The 21,407-nt window shown below is 39.2% G+C and overlaps 1 protein-coding gene and 1 pseudogene across 1 annotated transcript in view; one reads left to right on the top strand and one right to left on the bottom strand.

Moving 5' to 3' along the window:
• wls (Wnt ligand secretion mediator) overlaps positions 1–21,407 on the bottom strand; it is an 81,958-nt gene that overhangs the window by 31,684 nt on the left and 28,867 nt on the right. Inside the window, exons 4-5 of the mRNA XM_089100594.1 lie at positions 14,933–15,038; positions 3,349–3,381 (exon numbers count right to left, since the gene is read on the bottom strand). Of these exons, the coding sequence (XP_088956720.1) occupies positions 3,349–3,381; positions 14,933–15,038 (139 nt within the window). The remainder of the gene's footprint in view (positions 1–3,348; positions 3,382–14,932; positions 15,039–21,407) is intronic.
• On the top strand, positions 10,521–13,951 carry LOC148944425 (uncharacterized; annotated as a pseudogene).

Raw genomic sequence — 21,407 nt, 5'->3', positions numbered from 1 at the left:
TCAAAAGTAAGACAACTCGAAAAGACAACTGCTTCCAGAAGGCAATAAAAACTTACGGGATATTACTGTATTTGTCATTAGTATGGATCTATCAGTTGTGACTCAGCCCTATTATGTATTTGGAATCTGTAAGAAAAGAAATGTGATTTGTTTGAGAACGATCTTAAACAGCTTCTATATTTCTGTCCTGAGGTTCATGATCGAAAGCAACTGTCCCAAGATAGTTCCCAAGCTTTACCGGAAAGAAAATTTTGACTAGTAGTAATTTCAGGGCCTACCAATGTTGACGTCTTACCTGAGACTCAGTTAATTATTAGCACAACAGATTATTTAGGGGCGCTATATTTTGGTAAAACAAACACGTAGATAACCAAAGGCTAATGATTTTTCTGTTTTTCATTGCAGATATAGATCTTGGACTGATGCCAACTGTAAATTCTTAAGATGTAGATATGACCTTTCCTCTTATCATTCCAACATAAGTCAGATTAAACATACAGAAACTTTAAAGGGGGCCCATTCGATTCTCATTCGATTGAAAATTGCAAATTCTAGTGTCCTTTCTAATAGTCGAAAGTGATTGGAAGGCAACTAGCCCCCCCCCCACGCCCATCATTTCTCCAAATACATCGAATGAAAACTTTGAGACAGCCATTTGTTCAGCGTAGTTAAAAGATCCAGTAATTATATCTTTGGAAATGACCACCCCTCTCCCCACAGCCCTCAGGGTTGTAAGTTGCAGGGTTGTAAGGTTGTAAGTTATGCCCCGAGGGCATATAATGCTTTTATGGAAAGGGTGGTCCCATAAGCTTCTGAGGGGACTCATTGGATTGAAAATCAGAAGTTCTAGCGTCCTTTTTAAGAACCAGTGATCGGGGTGCAACTAGCCCCCCCCACCCCCCGCTCATGGTCTATTTTCCCCAAATGCATCTGATAGAAATTTTAAGATAGCCACTTGTTCAAAAACAGTCCAAAGATCACATAAAAAGGCCTTTGGGGTTGACAAAACCCAACGGAGTCTGGGGGCAAGGGTTGTAAGTTGTGCCCCGAGGCATGTAAGCTTCTTAAAGAAGGGGTGGTCGTGTGAACTTTAGAGGAGGCTCATTTGATTGGAAATGAATAGTTAGTTTCCTTTTAAGAGTCAGAACTTATGGAGGGCAACTAGCCCCCTCCCTGACACCCCCTTTTCCCCAAACGCATCCAATCGAAGTTATGGGATAGCCGTTTCGTTCACAATAGTCCAAAGAGCCTATAGCAATGCCTTCAGTGTGGACACAACTCCCCAGAACCCAGGTGCAAGGGTCCATAAGATATGCCCCGGGGCGTACAAGGTTTTTTATGGAATTGGTCATCTTATAAACTTTGGATCAGATGGGGCTCATTTGATTGTAAGTTGGGTGTTCTAGTGCCCTTTTTAATAGTCAAAAGCGAACGAAGAGCAACCAACCCTTCCCCCACAAGCCTATCATTTCCCAAAACGCGAACTTTCAGGAAACGATAAGGGAAATGATCAAATGGCAATATTTGCATGCTATCACTACAACTACAACTACCACCATTACTACTGTTACAGCTACTTCTACTACTACTACTACCACAAAATTCCATTTACAATAATGAGGGAAAATTTAACCAAACGAAAAGACGCTATGTGCATTTTTGTCAAAAGAGCGTATCTCAAACATTGATTTGGATATTAAGTTGGACTTTCAGAGAATGCTAAAACGAGAAGATCATCTTATCAAAAGGCATTATGTGTCCGTTACTACTGACACTATTATCACTGCTACATTTACTACTACTGCTACTTCGACTACTACTTCTATTGCCACTACTTGTTAAGGCAATACGTTAAAACTATTGATACTAGTAGTACTACCGCTATTACTATTAATACTACTACCAGTAATACAAATACTACTACTATGACTACTATTACAACTATGCTTAAGGGTTACTACGCAAGCTAAGAGTACTAAGGTGAAGCTTTCAAGGAGTATTCAGACGAAATTTGAACTAAATCAAAAAGTTCTAGTGCCCTTTTTAAGAGTCAAAAGAGATTGGAGGCAAGCAGATCTCATCCCAAGCCCACTCAATTTCCAAAGAATTCCAGTCAAAATTTTGAGACATATATTTTGTTCGGCATAGTAGAACGGTCCAGTAACTATGTCTCTAGGGATATTGGGTATTTCAACCCTCCACAAGTATCTAATTGGCCCATTATGCTTTAAAACTAAATCAAAAGGCACCCTGTGTATGGTTGCCAATAAAACACCTTAGCAAAATATCGAGAACGAGTGGGGATATTAAGTTGAAACTTTCGGCGCTACTACTATTACTACTTCCGCTATCACAATTTGAATAGATCAAAAGAGTGCAAGTGAATCAAGGTTGTCAAAGAGCATAGATAGAATTTTTTGGGATTGATATTATGTTTTGTTTTTCAGGTCAACCCGAGGAGGTATAAAATTAAATTAAAAAATCCTATTTGTGTCAGGATTAAATATTTTGGTGAAAAAATTTCTCCACCACACAAATAGCAAGCCAAACTATGGAGTCTTATAGAAAAAATTGAAAAGACATAAAATATTATTTTTTCCCCGAAAAAGGGTATGTCAATAAAAAACGAAAAGAAATTAATGAAAAAAAAACTTTTTGCACAAAACAAGTTTTTCAAGGAAAAGTAAAGAGCTCCATTAAGCCAAAAATGAGCAGAAATAAAGTCAAATATTCTTCTAAGCATAAAACTACCACAAATCACCATCAATAAATAAATGATACCCATAACAAATAGAAATTACAATATATTACGAGTCAAACTCAAAACGAGCAAAAATTAATATCACTAGGGCTGACAACCCCCAAGCCTTCTGAAGACCAGAACATATTTTGCACTTTAGTGAAAAATAAAACAAATGATCATGGATTGTAAGTTTATTATACATATACTGATATTTATTCCATAAAGTCTTAATAATCTTTTATTTATCAAATTCAAAAAATTGAAAACATTTAACATCTTTTTTGTTTTCAGTAAAGTGCAATTTACGTTCTGATCTTGAGAAGGCATGGGGGTTGTCATCCCTACTCATGTTAATTTTTGCTCGTTTTGATTTTGACTCGGTTATTTATTGTAATTTCTGTTCGTTTTGGATTTCATTTATTTTTTACTGGTAATTTGTAGTATTTTTATGCTTGGAAAAATACTTGACTTTATTTTTGCTCATTTTTGGTTTAATGGAGCTCTTTAATTTTCTTTGAAAAACTTGTTCTGGGTAAAAAAAATTAAATGAACTATAAGTACAGACGAAACTATTGTTTGGAAAATAACACAAAACTGGTTCTTACCAATTCCCGTTTTGTTCATTCCAGACGAAACACCTATAAAAAGAAAAAAAAGAATCAAAGTTTTGGGAAACAAATCGAAAAAATAAAATTACTGTTCTTCCAAGTTTAAAATACTGGTACCAAACAATATATTTAGGGGGGGGGGGGGCTTGGAGTAGTTTCATAAGGAAGTATACATGCTTTCTTCTAATATACTGGCTCTTATTTAAACCTTTTACTTTAATGGGAAAATGACAGCAGATTAGAGGGTTTCAAAATAATTATTACTTCCCCTAATCTAAACTAATTTTAAAGACGAAAACTTGAATTGGAATTCTCTATCCATTTAAATGTTTGTTTCTTCAATTATGCGCTAAAATAAGTATTCCTTTGGGTAGTTACAAATTTGTCTCATTAGAGACAGCTTTTTGAAGGTGTCTACCACTATTCCATTAATTTCTATATGAATTACTTTGCATATTCAGCTATTTTTAATATTTATCAAGGTATTTAACAATTGAACCTGTTGCATCTTGTCCAACTTTCATTTTTCGCACACTAAAGAAACAGAAAGATCCACATAGTGCAATGCAAAACTTTTCAATGCCTTTACGCTAATCCTCAGCTGTCCAAAGTCCAGAGTATACAAGTAAATCTGTTTGGAACTCTATTTCTCTCCATATCTGCTCCCTTTCTAAAGGCATTTCTGAAGTTCCCTTTCCTAGTTTACTCATGAAAGTTGTGCTCTATGCCATTTATACTATATTTTAATAAATAAATTTAATGAAATATACAAGAAAAAGTTTAATTCGTTTTTCCTTTTATTCTTTATTTATCACTTTCTCTGGTGATTCTTTCTTCCAAAATACTAGAGCCCTACAAGCCGCCAGCGTCTTTTTGTTATTTTTCATTCTCAATGCTTCCATATTTCCTAGTTTACCAACTTCTAGCTTGTACACTTAAGAAGGTCCCGAAACAAGACCTCATATTTATTGGAGGCGACATTAACGCCAGAATCGGGGGAAAAGTATCCAATGCTGAGTTTGCCATTGGTCACTTCGGTCTTGGAGCTAGATGCAGCAGGGGATCAAGGCTTCTTCAGTTTTCCATGGCGAATGATTTGGTCTTTACCAATACCTTATTCAAACACAAGCCCAGCCATAGAATCAAATGGCATCCAAGAGATGGTAGAGCGAAAAGCCAGATTGATTACATCCTCATGTCCCGCCGTTGGAAATCAATGGCTACAAATAGAAGATAGTACATTGGAGTGGATACTGGCTAAAAACATGGGTCGGATCACCTCCTAGTCAAGTTAGATCTAAAGTTGCGACTAGCACCATGCCCCATGAGGAACCCTCCACAAAGATCTGACATCAATCGCGTCAATGATCCTAATATACGACAGGCATTCAGCTTAGAGATGTCTAATCGCTTTGAAGCTCTCCAAGTGCAAGCGACCGACGAGCGAACCCAAAGCTTGGACAAAGAGTGGCTGACCATGCGCAATACAATCCACGAGGCTACAGAAGCTACGATAGGATACCGCAAAAGAATATCCAAAAAATGGATGTCAACCCGTACAGTTCAGCTGGCTGAGCACTAGCAACAAATATCAAACAGAAAATCGGAGTTGTTCAAGCGCCTGAAAAGAGAATGCCACCAGTTGGCTAAAAACATGGAAATCGCTCCCTCCAGATCCAACACCAGGAAGATGTATCAACTCCTAAAATCAATCAGGAGTAAATCACATAAGCCTACTAGTACGTCCGTCGAAGATGAAAACGGCAAGTTACTCTCGAATAATTCCGAAATAATAAATCGCTGGAAGAAGGACTTCGATAAACTACTTATCCAGCACCAAATCTCCACAGCAATGGGTCATAATCAGCATTACTATGATCCAAGTCACAGCCCCATGACCTGGACGAACCAAACTCACCCAGTAGTATTTACAAAGACATGAACGTGGCCCCCTCCCACGTTAAATGAAGTTCAACAAGCAATCAATTGCCTGAAAATTAACAAAACCCTGGTCCTGATGCTATCCCGGTTGAACTTTACAAGTGTGGAGGGGCAGTACTTGCCAACAGGCTCCATAGACTAACCTGTCGTATATGGGAAGAAGAGATGGTTCCACAGGATTGGGGAGACCCTATCATATTACCGGTCTTCAAAAAAGGGCTTAAGACAAAATGCAGCAATTATCGCGGGATCTCTCTCATCTGCATTGCTGCTTAGATATTTGCCATAGTGCTACACAATTGTTTTCATATCCAGCGCAAGATGAGGACAAGGTCCAATCAAGCGGGATTCCGCCCAGGCATGAGAACAATCGACCAACTATTCGTCTTGAGACAAACCCATGAAAACAGGGCAAAACACCAGAAACCGACAGTGTCTCTATTCATAGATTTTATAGCAGCTTTTGATTCTGTTGTAAGGGATGGAATCTAGAATGCCGTGACGGAGGATGGAGTACCAGGCAAGATAGTTAGACTTATCCAAGCATATTACCAGCATACGCGAGCCCAAATTTAGATTGGTGGGGAGCTCTCATTGATGCTCCAAATCGATTTTGGTGTCCGACAGGGATGTTTATTGTCTCCCGTCTTATTTACTTTCGTAATCGAATGGATTATGACCAGACCAACGACGACCTTTTCAGGCGAAAAAAGTTCGTTTGAGGACAAGAATAAGGATATACCAGGCCCATGTTCGGTCTCTCTTACTATAGGGCTGTGAGACATGGGCCCTGAAAGTATCCGACATCCAAGTCCTCAACGTATTTGACCATTCATGTCTAAGGAGAATCATTGGCATTAAACTCCGCGATCGAGTCAGCAACGATGAACTCCGCAAAATTTGCCATCAGCGTTTTGATTTTGCACCTATAACTCAACAAAGCAGACTCTGATGGTTCGGCCACACACTTCGCCACCCACGCCACACCTTCGGTAACAAAGCCCTCATATATAAACCTCTTCCGGGATGGAAAAAGCAACATAGGGGACAGAAGAAAACGTGGCTCGCCTGCATCAAGGCTGACCCAGACCCAATCAGTGGCTTCGAGAAGTATGGACGAAGATGGGAAAGTCCTGGCTCAAATTGATTGAGCCACTCGCGAACGACCGAGACTCTTGGCTTACTACAAAGGCGAAGCTACTGGACGCCAGAGAGAGGCGAGATGCTTGAATCCTGCTACAAGTACAAGTAAGTAAGAACATATTGCTTAGTACACATTTGTTATATATTTGACAGTGAGTAGTTCTTTGACTGAATACAATAAATGCACGGATCATTCTAATCGGCCAGCTCAAACATACTGCTGAAACGATTAAAAAACCACAAACACGAAGACAAGAAAGACGGCGAGGAGACCTAAATTTTAGGATGTCACTAGAAATACGCTGTCAGAATCTCATAGGTCAATGAGGGATGACGAACTATTCAAGGATTTGCAGATGATACAGTAATTACTCAAGCAGATGAAAAAATGAATGAATTAGTAAAGCGCCTTTAAATGCCAATGGAGCGAATTTATGATTGAATGCATGCTATCAAATCTACCAATTAATGTAAAAAAAAATCTTATATTATGTTATTCTCTCGAACTCAGAAGCTGTATATTTTCTTTTATCAAGAATAACAACATCGAGGGGTATTGTACTGAGACCAGAAAATGGATTTGCGAAACATTTGGGTATTAATGTGTATAAACATTTATCATTTAAACATAATGCTGCAAGGATACATTTGACATTTTCAAGAAACTATGGAATATTGAAAAGCTGAAGCACTGCTTTTCCATTAAAATTCTTCGGCCTTGATATTTCCCAATTATTCAATCCACACACGGCACTGTTTAATGATAATGTCAAGGCTTAAGACAAATCGAGAAACAAATCAAACGATTCGAAAAGGACTTATTGGGAGTTTCAGAAACTCATATCCCAGGGGTAGGAAGCATGAAATGAGGTGGTATAGAATTTATTTACTCAGGCAGGAAGGATGGGGTACATAGACGGGAAGTAGGGCTCATAATGAATTAGGAAGCTGCTAAGTCTTGTTAAGACTGGTAAGGTATTAATAATATAATACTAATCGCTTATTTTATAACTAAAAAGTTCAGGGTATCAGTTATAGTAGTATATGTCCCTGTAAAACTGAGTGACGGAAATACTAGTGACTCAGATGAAGTCAACTTACGGTTACAGGAGCAAATAGACAGGGTGCCAGGTAGAAATATGGTGTTTTTATTAGGAGATTGTAACGCCCAGATCGGTAGTAATTAGGATAGATGGTATTCTAGCCAAGGTAAATTTGGTGTAGGAAAAGAAAACCCTGATGGCTACAGACTGTTGCAATTTTGTACGTATAAAAATCTAGTTATAACCAATACGGCGTTGGGTCATAAAATGGCCCATAAGTTAACGTCGTATTCATGGTAAGTGGTAAGTGGGTAAGCTATTCTCAGTTCATATTCTTGGTGATGGTAAGATAGCAAACCTTATTGATTATGTTATTCTAAACCGAAGACAAGCAGGATCATTGCAAGGTACTAGGGCATATAGGAGTGCTGTTATTGATTTTAAAAGTAAAGATCAACATCTAGTAGTGTCTAGGGTTAGTTTAAAGCTGAAATTTCGGAAGGGTAACTACTTTTTAAAATGTCCCGTTAATCGTTCAGTGCCTTTTAAGCATTTTGACCGTTTGCCTCGTTTTAACCATGATCCAGTATTTGATTACAGCAAACCAAGCCATAGCCAGATTGTTTATGGAAGCAATGCTTCAAGCAACAATCCTAGACCCGAGGCGGTGTAAAAAAACTTGTCGAGACAAGGGGGCCAACAGCTGAGCCAAAGAAACCCGCCTTTTCGGCTCCCCTCCCCCCAATCGCGCCCACGACAACCTTTTTCAATGCCGACATCGCGTTACAGGATTCCTTCTTCGCGGTCACCACGGGTCAGACGGGCTCAGCATATCTCTCCGGTTCCTCTTGGAGCTCTCCACCTTCCTCCCTCCCCACCTACCCTCCCCCAATCCCTAGATCTATCCTTCCTAAAATATCAGCCTCCCGCGTTTCGACTATAAGCCATGCCGTCCCACTTAGTAACAGGTCGTCGTCATTTGAAGAAATTGATCTTGCAGAATCGTTAGAACACCAGGAAACTGTTTGCCCAAGGACTAAAGTGAAAACAAAGGTAAAAGAATACTCTTCTAACATTTTTTCTGCCTAGTTTTTTTGTATAGTAATGCGGAAAGTTTAAATACGGATAAGATTATTGAGCTGGAGAATTTAGCTCAAGTAATTGGAGCCTCAATAATAGCAGTAGCAGAGGTTCATAGGCAAAATCCGGATCTTCTCAGTTTATCCGGTTATAATAAAAATGATAAAGTCACGCCCGGATGACCACTGGCTCGGAAAAAAGGGAGGAAGTCTTGCAATTTATATTAATAAGAAAATTCCTGCTTTTCAGATAGAGGTACCTGTGCTCGATGATTATGATGAGATTCTTTAGGTTTTTGCAAAGCCCGGACGCCTGCCCTCCCATTATAATGGTATAGCTGTTTGTGTTTTTTATTATTCGCCAGGACAAGATGTCAATTCTCAAAAAGCTTTCCGGGAAAAACTTCAATTAAGCACTAACTACGTACAGGGTAAATACCCCACGGGTGGTATATTCCTGCTTGGCGACGCTAACGAACTACGACTTGAGTCTTTGGAAGCAGGATTAGGTCTAAAACAGTTAGTTAATTGCCCAACAACAAAACGTGGTACGGCTCTGGATCGCATAGCAACTAACATGTCTCAATTCTACAGGAAACCCTCCCCAGGCCACCAAATAGGAGGAAGCTACCACTTCATCCTTGAGCTACACCCCATAAGCAAAGTCCAGGTCACATACACTACAGAAACAACTACAAGTCGGCCAATCACAAACAGTGGATTGTTTGGTTTCGGTAATTGGCTTACGACTGAAAAATGGGACGGTATTTTTTCTACGGCTAATGCTGATGAAATGGCCACTACTTTTCAAGAAAAACTTCTCGGCAAGTACCATTTCTATTTTCCTGATAAAGTTAACAAACGTTTTTCAGCAGATCGTCCGTATGTTACAAAAGAAATCAAAGCACTAAGCAGGAAAATGAGACAACTTTTCAGGAACAAAAACATAAAGAAGCTACTAACCTGAAGAATAAATCAGAAGAATGACTCGCCAGGCAGCAGCGTTATACTACCAAAAGGAAGCATCTCATTTATTGGATTCTAAGCCTGGACAGTAGTACAAAAGAATAAAACAAATGACAGGTAAAACGCAGACTGGATTGGATTTTGGATATGATGAGCCGGACAAAGAAACTGCAGATCGCCTAAACACTCACCTGGCTGCGATTGTTCAGTAGCTTCCACCACTCACTAAGCTCGAAGGATTTTCCGCATGCTTCTCCAGATCTTATGGAGTTCCCAATCATCACAGAATCTCAAGTTCGCCTCAAATTGATAAAACTGAAGAGGACCAGTATTACACCACTCGATATTCCTGTTGACCTCATTAAGGCTTTTCCTGAATTTTTAAGTACTCGGTTAACTTTAATATTTAACAAGATTGCAATGTCAGGCCAGTATCCGCGAATTTGGAAAAGTGGATTCATAACCCCTTTCCCCAAAAAAGAAGTCCCCTGTGATTTTACTGGTGTGCGGCCTATAACGAGGACATCGATTTTTAGCAAGATTTATGAAAGTTTCATCGCTGGGTGGCTGAAAACTTTTATTCTGCATAAAATTGACCCTCAGCAATTCGTAAGCAGGCAGAATGATCCTCTTTTAACACCTCCATGCAGAGTTTCTAAAACTTCACATAGTTATCGCTGTTTAGTGTCTGATAGGACAAGCCCAATTAAATGCATTTGCATTTGATAGATATAAATTTGATCCGCCTCTCCATGGTTACTACAGTCCAAGTAAATCCCCCACTAAAGAGTACATTAGACCCTCTGACCCTATAGGTGATATAAAAAAAGTAAAAATCACACACTATGTTATCAAAAGTTACTTCCGGTTAACCAATATGTTCCTTTTAAGATCTGCATTCATTAATATTGAGAAAATCAATGAATTAGACACCCTTTCTAAAATATATAGTTCAGATGTAATCGCTATTACTGAAGTTCAAGATTAAAATTTGCACATGTTAAAGATTAAAAATTTTTCTCAATTTATTAAACTCAAGCCAGAAAACCACCCTCTGTGCAAGAAAGGTGGCGGAATTATGTTCTTTATCCTTTATGATTTATATCAAAGTGAAATCCCAATTCCGTGTCTTAATCCCTTTGATGAAATTATGTGGGTATGTGTTCGACCTAAAGTCTTGCCGCGTCCTTTTAATTTAATTGTCCTTTGTTATTTTTATTACTTTCCTAATCAGAGATCCGCTGACAAAATAAATTTTATCGAATAATTTCATATAAGTGCTGACTTTGTACTATCAAAAATACCCAAATGCAGGAATTTTCCTGATGGGTGGCGCAAACGATTTAAGAATTAATTCTACATGTAACGCTTTTAATTTAAAACAGGTCGTTAATATCCCTATTACAAAAGGCAATACCGCTCTTGATTTAATTTGCACTAATCTTTCGATTTTTTACAAACCCATCTCCACTTTGCCCCCTCTATCGGGTAGTTACCACTTTAGCCTTTTTCTATCTCCGCTGGCTAAAGTTAAACAGTCGTTTTCTATAAATTAAAACGCTTATAGACCTCTCACTGACTCAGGACTTTTACATTTTGGCTCCTGGATTACTACTGTAAATTGGTCCTCTGTGTATCACACAAATGACGTTGACTACATGTCTTGGTCCCTTCAAAGTCTATTGAGGAGTAATTATGGATTCCCTGGATAAAAATTTAAAACGTGTTCTACAGATAAGCCTTACGTTATTGAGTCTTTTGAGAAACTTATAAGAAAAAAAAATCAATTTTTTCGAAGCAGGTTGATTACTTAGGGTAATAGTCTAAGGAAGTTCCTAAAGAAAAAATTTAGATAAGCAGCTTCTAATTACTGTAATAATAAAGTCAAAGATCTATATTCTAACAAGCCCAAGCAATAGTACAGAAAAATTACAGAAATATATGGAAAAAGTCCTTCCAAAATTGATTTTCATCTCCCTGAATCCCTTAATAAGACTGTCAACGATCTGAACTTGTACCTTACTTCTATCGTGCAAAGTCTCCCCCCTTTCACTGGCTCAAGTTTAACTATTCCTTCCAATACTTCCTTCCCCTTTATTTCTCCCTCTGATGTTATAAATAAAATTCTTAAGCTTAGAAAATCAAGTATTTGTCCCTTGGACATCTCAGTTGACTTAATTAAAGCCTTTTCGAACAAAATTGCTGAGCCTTTGTCAAATATTTTCAACCACATCACACAATTTGGTAAATTCCCAAGTTGATGGAAACAAGGTTTTATAACATCTGTCCCTAAAAATTACGACAGTCTGACTTTTGTCAATATTCACCCCATTTCACTCACTTCCGTTTTTTTACAAACTGTACGAAGGTTTCCTCTGTGACTAGCTTAAGGATAGAATTTGTCCGCGCATTGACACCTGGCAGTTTGGTAACTTAAAGAAAATTTCCACCACCCATTACCTTGTGCACTTAATGCATACCATCGTAAGTAACCTTGATAAACCAAATGTCTGGCTGAACCTTGTCTTAGTTGATTTCCAAAGAGCTTTTGACCTGGTTGACCACACAACCCTAATTCGTTCACTGCTGGTTAACTTTAAATTTGATCCTCTGTTAGTAAATATTGTTATATCGTTTCTTTCAAATAGATCCCAATTTGTTACATACAAAAATATTTTCTCTAACCCCCTCCCTATATATTGTGGAATTCCTCAAGGAACCTTATTGGGACCACTTTTATTTCTAGTCATGATTAACGATATTGGTAAGGGCTTCCCCCATAGGTGGAAATACGTGGATGACTTGACGATCCTCGAAGTATGTCACAGGAATATTAAAAGTAACCCTCTTGAAATTCTATCCCACATTTCGGATGAAGCTAAGAACCTAAATATGAAAGTTAATTCCACTGAATGAAAAATAATTACGATAACTTTCTTGAAATCGATTCCCGCATTCCTTGACCCTATCCTCCTAGATATTTCTGTGTCTTCCTTTAAATTACTTGGGGTTACAATTTCTTCTAATTTATAGTGGGATATCCACGTGAAAGATATTGTCTGTAGAGCAAATGCGTCCATGTCTCTCCTTAAGCTCTTGAATAAATTTAACATCCCCCCATCCCATTCCTTAAGGATTTATACTTCCTTTGTCTGCCCGCATCTTGAATATGCTTGTCCAGTATGGCATCCTGGCATCTCCCGTGATGAATCAGATAAAATTGAATCTATTCAAAAAAGAGCCCTAAGAATAATTTTTAAAGAAACTTTGGTACCATATTCCCTCCTTCTAAAAAAGGCCAAGCTGGAAACTCTTGAGCACAGGAGAGGAACGCTGTGCCTCCGTTTTGCAAAAAATGCAATAATAAACCCTCGCACGGAAAACATTTTCCCCAAAAGACACTCCCCATCCAGACACCACCTACCATGTACTGTTTCTTAACCCATCCCTATTTCGTCCTCCATCCGTTGTTTAACCTCCAGGTATGAAAAAACCTTTTTCTCCCTCATTATTGACCAAATAAACCACTAGTTTTTTGTGTGTGTGGTTTTTTTGGGTGTTTTTTTTTTTTTGGTTTTTTTTTAATTTGTGCCTTTTTAACCTTCTTACATTTGACACTTTTTGTTAGACTAATGAATGGCTTTGCCTTTCTGATATTTTTGTTTTTGCCATTGTTTAGCCAGTTTTTTAGTTGTTGTGCTATTTATGTCTTTTTTTATTATATGACCCCGAAATGCGAATTCGGCCCTTCTGGGCTTGTGATAGCCATTTTCTGAAATAAATATCTTATCTTATTTTCACTCTTCAAGTTAAAAATTGAGAAGTGCCTGAGTTGTCAAACACCTTTGGTCCTAAGTTTTAAAGATTATGAGCAAGCGTTCGATTCTTTTGATAGAAGAGCTTTAGCGAAGGTCTTAACCTTGTATGATTATCACGACTTAAGCAGGGTTGTGTTCTATCCCCCATTATATGAATCATTTTGATGGACTTTGTCTTCAGGAGCACAGGAAAGGCAATGGGGGAACATGGAATCAAACGGGGAGGAAAAACTTTCCTGGACTTAGATTATGCTGCTGATTTAAGCATTCTAGATGAAAGTATGAGCAAAATAAATGAACCCTTAGAGGTTTTGCGAATTCAGGGTGCTAGAGCAGGTTTGAAAATTAATGTTAAGAAGACTAAGTCGATAAGGCTAGAAATAAGTGAAGATGAAAAGGTGACGCTGGGTAACGAAAAGACTGATCAGGTGGACAGCTTCACTTAGTTTGGTAGTAGTATTAGTAAAGACGGTGGGAGCAGTAAAGATGTCAAAAAAAGAATAGCCAAGGCTCAGGGCGTTTTTTTTTTTGTTTTTTTTTATAGTTTTTTGAAAAGGTGTTTCTAAGAAGTTTGGAAGAACTGGAAGATAGGTCTGCAAACCAAGATTAGAATATTGGAAGCTACTTCGATGACAGTGGTCAAATATGGTTCTGAAGCATGGGCGCTCTGAAAAGCGGATACAAATTTGCTAGATGTTTTCCAGGGAAATCGCATAAGGATTGTTCTTGGTATCCGGCTGACTGACCGTATTTCAAACAGTGGGCTGTACGAAAGTAGGGTTCAATCCCGCTTTCTAGGGCTATAATGAGAGAAAGGTATAGATGGCTAGGGCACGTTCTGTGGATTAAGGATGACAGATTGCCAAAGATTGTCCTTTCTGATCAACCGTCTAGGGCTAAACACAAACCAGGTTGTCTTTGGTTGGGGTGGGAGGATATCATAAAAAAGATTTAAGGGAAATGGGAGCTTCCTGGGAGGGTGTAAAGAGGGAGGCTTTGAATAGATTGGGATGGAGGAGTAGCGTGCGTAGTTGCGTTGGCCTCAGGAGTAGTAGTAGCAGTAGTAATCTGAACTGAACTTATTCAACGAATTTAAAGTTAAAAAACAAACAACGAAGTGATCAGAAATGGATCTAAGAAAATTATCTTGCTCCCAGAAGTTAGAGGGTACATCATTCGATGCGAAGACTTTCACCCCAACTAATCCATCCATCTACTATTAAAATCTTCCATTATGCATGGCATCGAATATGCTTGTCGTCTTTTTGGCCTTCCCTATAGAGCCTTATTACTACTGTTCACCAAATGCAAAATAGAGCAATAAGAGGAGCAATGCTTGGTATATATTCTATCAGCCCCCCTCTTTTACCATCACAGCGATTTATCATAGTATCTATGCCAGTTTTTTGCAAGTATATACACTGCCCCCTGATGTCACCGGGAAACCTGGTATAAGAAAAGAAAAAGACCGGATTTTCGTTTTGTCTGAGTTCGAAACTGATAAGAATAAGTTTAAACCCTCCACTGTAAAGCCTTCTCTGTTCGTTTGACGTCTAGCCTTCAAACTAAATGAATTATCTATTTTACTCACCCATTTCGTCATCACTTCTGTAAGCAATATCTACTTGAAGAACTCCAATTAAATTCTGCATCCATCTTGAATAATCTAAACTAACACCTTCTCTTGGAAGCGGTAGCTAGAAAAAAAATTGCTTTCAATATCAAATATAATTTGTAACAAATAGAATTTTTCAACAAATCAAGGCATCTCAACGCACAGCTTCTCTTCAGTTTTTAGTTTTTGGTTATTTCTCTCTCGCGAATTGCAAACATAGTAATATTTCTTTTTCTCATGTTTTTAAAAGCCGTACAAAATGATAAATATTTCATTACCTGAGAAGAACAGAGAAGTTTCATGGTTAGTTATAGACTTAGTTTTTATTTTATATTTTTAAACAACACTTCAAGGTTTGTTTAAACTTTGTCCCCAAAATCAGAACAAATACAATATATTTTGGAAGATATTGAGTTACATGTTCCCTCTTATACTGTCGTGCTAAATATAAAAGATATATGCCCAAAGTCTTGAACTTCAAGCAATGAGAATTTTATTAAAGAGATCCATCGCATCTACTTAAGACATGTCTTACTCTAAGAAATCGAAGATATCTTCTAAGTTAAATGCGGCTTTTATATTTAACAAGGAGGTCGGTCGATTGATTCCTTAACGCTTTTCACATTACAGATACAAAAAAAAAATAATAATAGGATATGTCTTTGAGATTTAGGACGGTAATATCTTTCCGACTGGATTTATTGGTGATGTCTAAGAAACTTCTAGATGTACCCTTTTCTACCTGCCCTGTTTAGGAGACCACTAACCGTGACCACTTCCCCTCTAGCCTAATTTATTTCCACAATTCGTTTTTCTTTTTTAATGTGTATATAACACACAGTTGAAATTTTTTACGTAAATTGGAAACCTTCCAAGTAGAAAGTTCCATCCAGCAAAAAACTTTTAAGTGCAGCCACTACTGTTACTATTATTTTTCGTTTTGATGTCTGAAGATTCGCTTTGGTAGGTTCAACAGTATGGTGTTTCAAAATACAAAAAATTACACACACACACACACACACACACACACACACACACACACACACACACACACACACACACACACACACACACACACACACACACACACACACACACACACACACACACACACACACACACACACACACACACACACACACACACACACACACACACACACACACACACACACACACACACACACACACACACACACACACACACACACACACACACACACACACACACACACACACACACACACACACACACACACACACACACACACACACACACACACACACACACACACACACACACACACACACACACACACACACACACACACACACACACACACACACACACACACACACACACACACACACACACACACACACACACACACACACACACACACACACCAAACACACACACACACACACACACACACTAACCACACACACACACACACACCACACACACACACACCACACACACACACACCACACACACACACACACACACACACACCACACCACACACACCACACCACACACACACACCACACACACACACACCACACCACACACAGACAAACCACACACACACCACACCCACAACCCCCACACAAAAAACACACACACACACACACCACACACACACCACACACACCACTACACACACACCACACACACACCACCACACACAGACAACACACACCCCACACACACCACACACACCACACACAAACAACACAAACACCACACACACCCCACACACACCACACACACACCACATACACACACACACATACACACACACATACACACACACAAACCACACACAGACCACACACACACCACACACATCACCATACACACACAACACACACACCACACATTCTCTCCAAAACTCTCTCACAAACACTCACACTCTCAATCTCACTCTCACTCTATCTCACACTCACTCACACATGTACACACTCTCACACACACACTCACACACACAAACATACACACACACATACATATACACACACATACACATACACATACACACACACACACACACACACACACACACACACACACACACACACACACACACACACACACACACACACACACACACACACACACACACACACACACACACACACACATACACACACACACACACACACACACACACACACACACACACACACACACACACACACACACACACACACACACACACACACACACACACACACACACACACACACACACACACACACACACACACACACACACACACACACACACACACACACACACACACACACACACACACACACACACACACACACACACACACACACACACACACACACACACACACACACACACACACACACACACACACACACACACACACACACACACACACACACACACACACACACACACACACACACACACACACACACACACACACACACACACACACACACACACACACACACACACACACACACACACACACACACACACACACACACACACACACACACACACACACACACACACACACACACACACACACACACACACACACACACACACACACACACACACACACACACACACACACACACACACACACACACACACACACACACACACACACACACACACACACACACACACACACACACACACACACACACACACACACACACACACACACACACACACACACACACACACACACACACACACACACACACACACACACACACACACACACACACACACACACACACACACACACACACACACACACACACACACACACACACACACACACACACACACACACACACACACACACACACACACACACACACACACACACACACACACACACACACACACACACACACACACACACACACACACACACACACACACACACACACACACACACACACACACACACACACACACACACACACACACACACACACACACACACACACACACACACACACACACACACACACACACACACACACACACACACACACACACACACACACACACACACACACACACACACACACACACACACACACACACACACACACACACACACACACACACACACACACACACACACACACACACACACACACACACACACACACACACACACACACACACACACACACACACACACACACACACACACACACACACACACACACACACACACACACACACACACACACACACACACACACACACACACACACACACACACACACACACACACACACACACACACACACACACACACACACACACACACACACACACACACACACACACAGAAAGGGGGCTTTCCATTTTTTGAAAACCACTAAGATGAAGGAAACTGCTTTTTTTTTAATTTAAAAATTTACTGTCCAAACTTCAATTTAGAAGTATAAATGGTAGTAAACAAAAGCTTAATTTACGCTATTATTAATCATAATCTATGTTATAAAAATAAAGGAACAGAACAACGAAGTTTTACGAGAAAGAAAGTTGTAAAGAAATAAAAAAAAAAGAATAAACTCAACAAACACTGTCAATCTCTTTCTAATATCAGAAACAAGTAACCCTGCGTTGCCTGAATGCTCACAGAGAATGTAATGAATTCTGTGAAGGTTTTTGTTCATTTAGGATTAGCCTAGGGTTAACTCGTCAGTACCAGAACAGATGGCAATCAGGGGTTCTTAAGAAAATAGTTACTTTTAGATGGAAACAACTGAGTTTAATATTTGAAATATCTGAAAGGCTGTGCTAAATAGCTCAATAAAAAATTGTCAAATTTCACATGAGCTTTTGGGAAATATAGAGGTGTTAATTTCCAAAGACAAGCACTGTAAATTAACATAGACTAGTAGTTTCCAGAAAACACAAACCACCCAAGGATACCTTGCCAGCTAGAGAAGAGACTGGAAACTAAAATAAGTTTCAAATCCACTTAATTATACAGAAACAAGACTGTTACGGGAAAATATGCACCGAAGTAAATCAACATTGTGGACCAGTTACTGTGAATTCCTAGATTCTGCTAGAATGCTGAAAAAAAATTCTAAGTTATTGTGGTCATTACATTTCTGGTACTCGCCAGGGCCTGTCAGTGCATTACAAGGACATGCTGGTAGAGTCTCTGAAAATGAAACCCCTTTTCGATCATAATTGACGAGATGACTGATGTTTCAACTGCTAGGCAGTTGGCCATCTGTGTTAGTTTTTCAAACGAGAATATGGAAACAGAGGTGGATTTAATTGACCGTACGGAATGCCCCAGCGGAACTGGGAAAATGCTGTTCTCAAAACTGAGGAATTCTCTGCAGGTCCTGGAAAAAGATAGAGTTCCACTGACCGATTGGATTGGTTTCTGCAGTGACACTGCAAGCGTTATGATGGGGGCCCATTACTCTGTTTCTTCACTTATAAAGGAAAACTACCCATGGGTTACTGTCGTGAAGTGTAGTTTCCACCAAATCCATCTTGTGGCATCTTCTGCTTGTAAAAAGCTTCCAAAAACTTTGGAAGATCTATGCAGGACAATTTATAATCATTTTGTAAGCAGTGCAAAACGAGTCAGCACTTTTGGAGAGTTTCGGGACTTTTGTAATATGGACCAGCTGAGAATTCTTGCACATGTACAAACAAGATGGCTCTCAGTTCATGCGTGTGTAAGACGGATTCTTCAGCTTTGGGAACCCCTGAAGCTATATTTCAGGAATTTGGAATTCGAGGACCCCATGTATGGAAATGAGCTTGTGTTTAATGCATTACAGAATCCACTTATGAAAGCCATGATGATATTAACGGAGTACATCCTTAGACTATTAACAAAGTTTAATACAATGTTCCAAGCAGATGCCCCACTGTTTCATGTTTTGAAAGAAGAGACAGTGAAACTTGTAAAGACTGTCACAAACTTTCATGACCACCAAGTATGTTCAAGAAAAGAGAATGACCGTTGATCCTGAAAATAGTTTGCAGTATCTCCCTCTAAAAACTATTTACCTCGGCTTAGATGCAGCAGAAGAAATTGTTAAGTTGACCAGTGAGGTGAATACTAGTGACCAGCCTGATGACCAAAAAGTGAAGCTAAAAGCCAAGACTGAAAAATTTATTTGTCAGCTCGTGAGTTTTATGAAGAGGCTATCGTTCAGATGCAGAAAACTTTCAGTTTTGACAATGATATATATGAGGTGGTTAGTTTTATTGAACCCGAAAACGCTTAGTCACTAAACCCACCCATCCTTGGTCCATATTTAAGACTCTACTCATTGCCAGGGTGGTTGAAAAGTGCCATTGACAAAGAGTGGCGGGAACATTTCGATAGTGTTAATGATGACGAAACAGTGACTGTGACAGAAGTGGATTACTGGAAATCGGCTTTGAATGCGAGGGACCGCCGTGGAAACAAACGGTATTCAAACTTGGCAAAGTTTTTACAATACTTGATCTCCTTGCCATTTCCGAACGTAAGTTCAGAAAGACTGTTCAGCTTACTCAAGGAAGTAGAAAGACAGAAGGAATCGTTCGGCAACGGTAACTCTGGCTTCCATGATTCAGACGAAACTCGGAACGAAACGAGCCGGAGTTACAGCAGACACACTGAAGGCTGACCAGCCCCTCAAAAAGAGGCTAAAAGGAGTAATAGCGTTTGCCAGCACAGCTGAGTTACTGCATGATCAGAGTGGAATGCTCACATAAAAAAGTCATGCGATACATACAGATTATGAATGTGATGTGGTATGTGTATTTAAAAGTTTTGCTAATTTTTATACTTTTTTCAGTTATATGAATACTAATGAGCTGCCACTTTGCGTTTTCTCTTTATCATTCGTGAATAACTGTTTGGGGATGATGGTAAAAAAAAGTTTTTCCGCTTAACTCAGACTCAATGGTTAAAGGCCTGGTGTCCATAATTCGTCCAGATTTTCTGTCCCCGTCCTGAACTAAGGGGGCTGTAGTTTGGATTCTGAAAGGGTGAGAAAAAGTAGGGGGTCAACGAAGAAAATGTCTTAATTAAACAAATTTAGAGTCTCAATCAAATATGACTGCAATTGTTTTCAAAATTAAACACATTTCATTATTTTTTCCAGCTTTTAGCTGCTTCCCTTTGTCATGTTTGACAGAGTTGATCGACGAAATCCTGTTTTTCTCTCCAGAATAGCAGCTTGCTCCAGTAGATCTGCGCTCAGAACTTTTAGAATGTGGTACTTTATTCGATAATTAATCGAACACCTCCGAAAACTTAATACAAAATAAAACAAAAATACTGAAAATTCTACCGAATGGGCCCCATTTTCTCCCGAAAATCGTCAAGGTTTTAGAGATTGTTAGAAAAGAAAAGTGGAAACACTGGGCGAGGAGAGTTTTATTTTTTGTTAAGTTCTTATATTGAGTTC

The sequence above is a fragment of the Artemia sp. Qi Xiang Cuo genome, chromosome 14 (assembly GCF_049724085.1).
Source record: "Artemia sp. Qi Xiang Cuo chromosome 14, ASM4972408v1, whole genome shotgun sequence".
NCBI classification, from domain to species: domain Eukaryota; kingdom Metazoa; phylum Arthropoda; class Branchiopoda; order Anostraca; family Artemiidae; genus Artemia; species Artemia sp. Qi Xiang Cuo.
The sequence above is the reverse complement of the archived record's forward strand: the minus strand, read 5'-3'. Positions and strand labels throughout refer to the sequence as shown.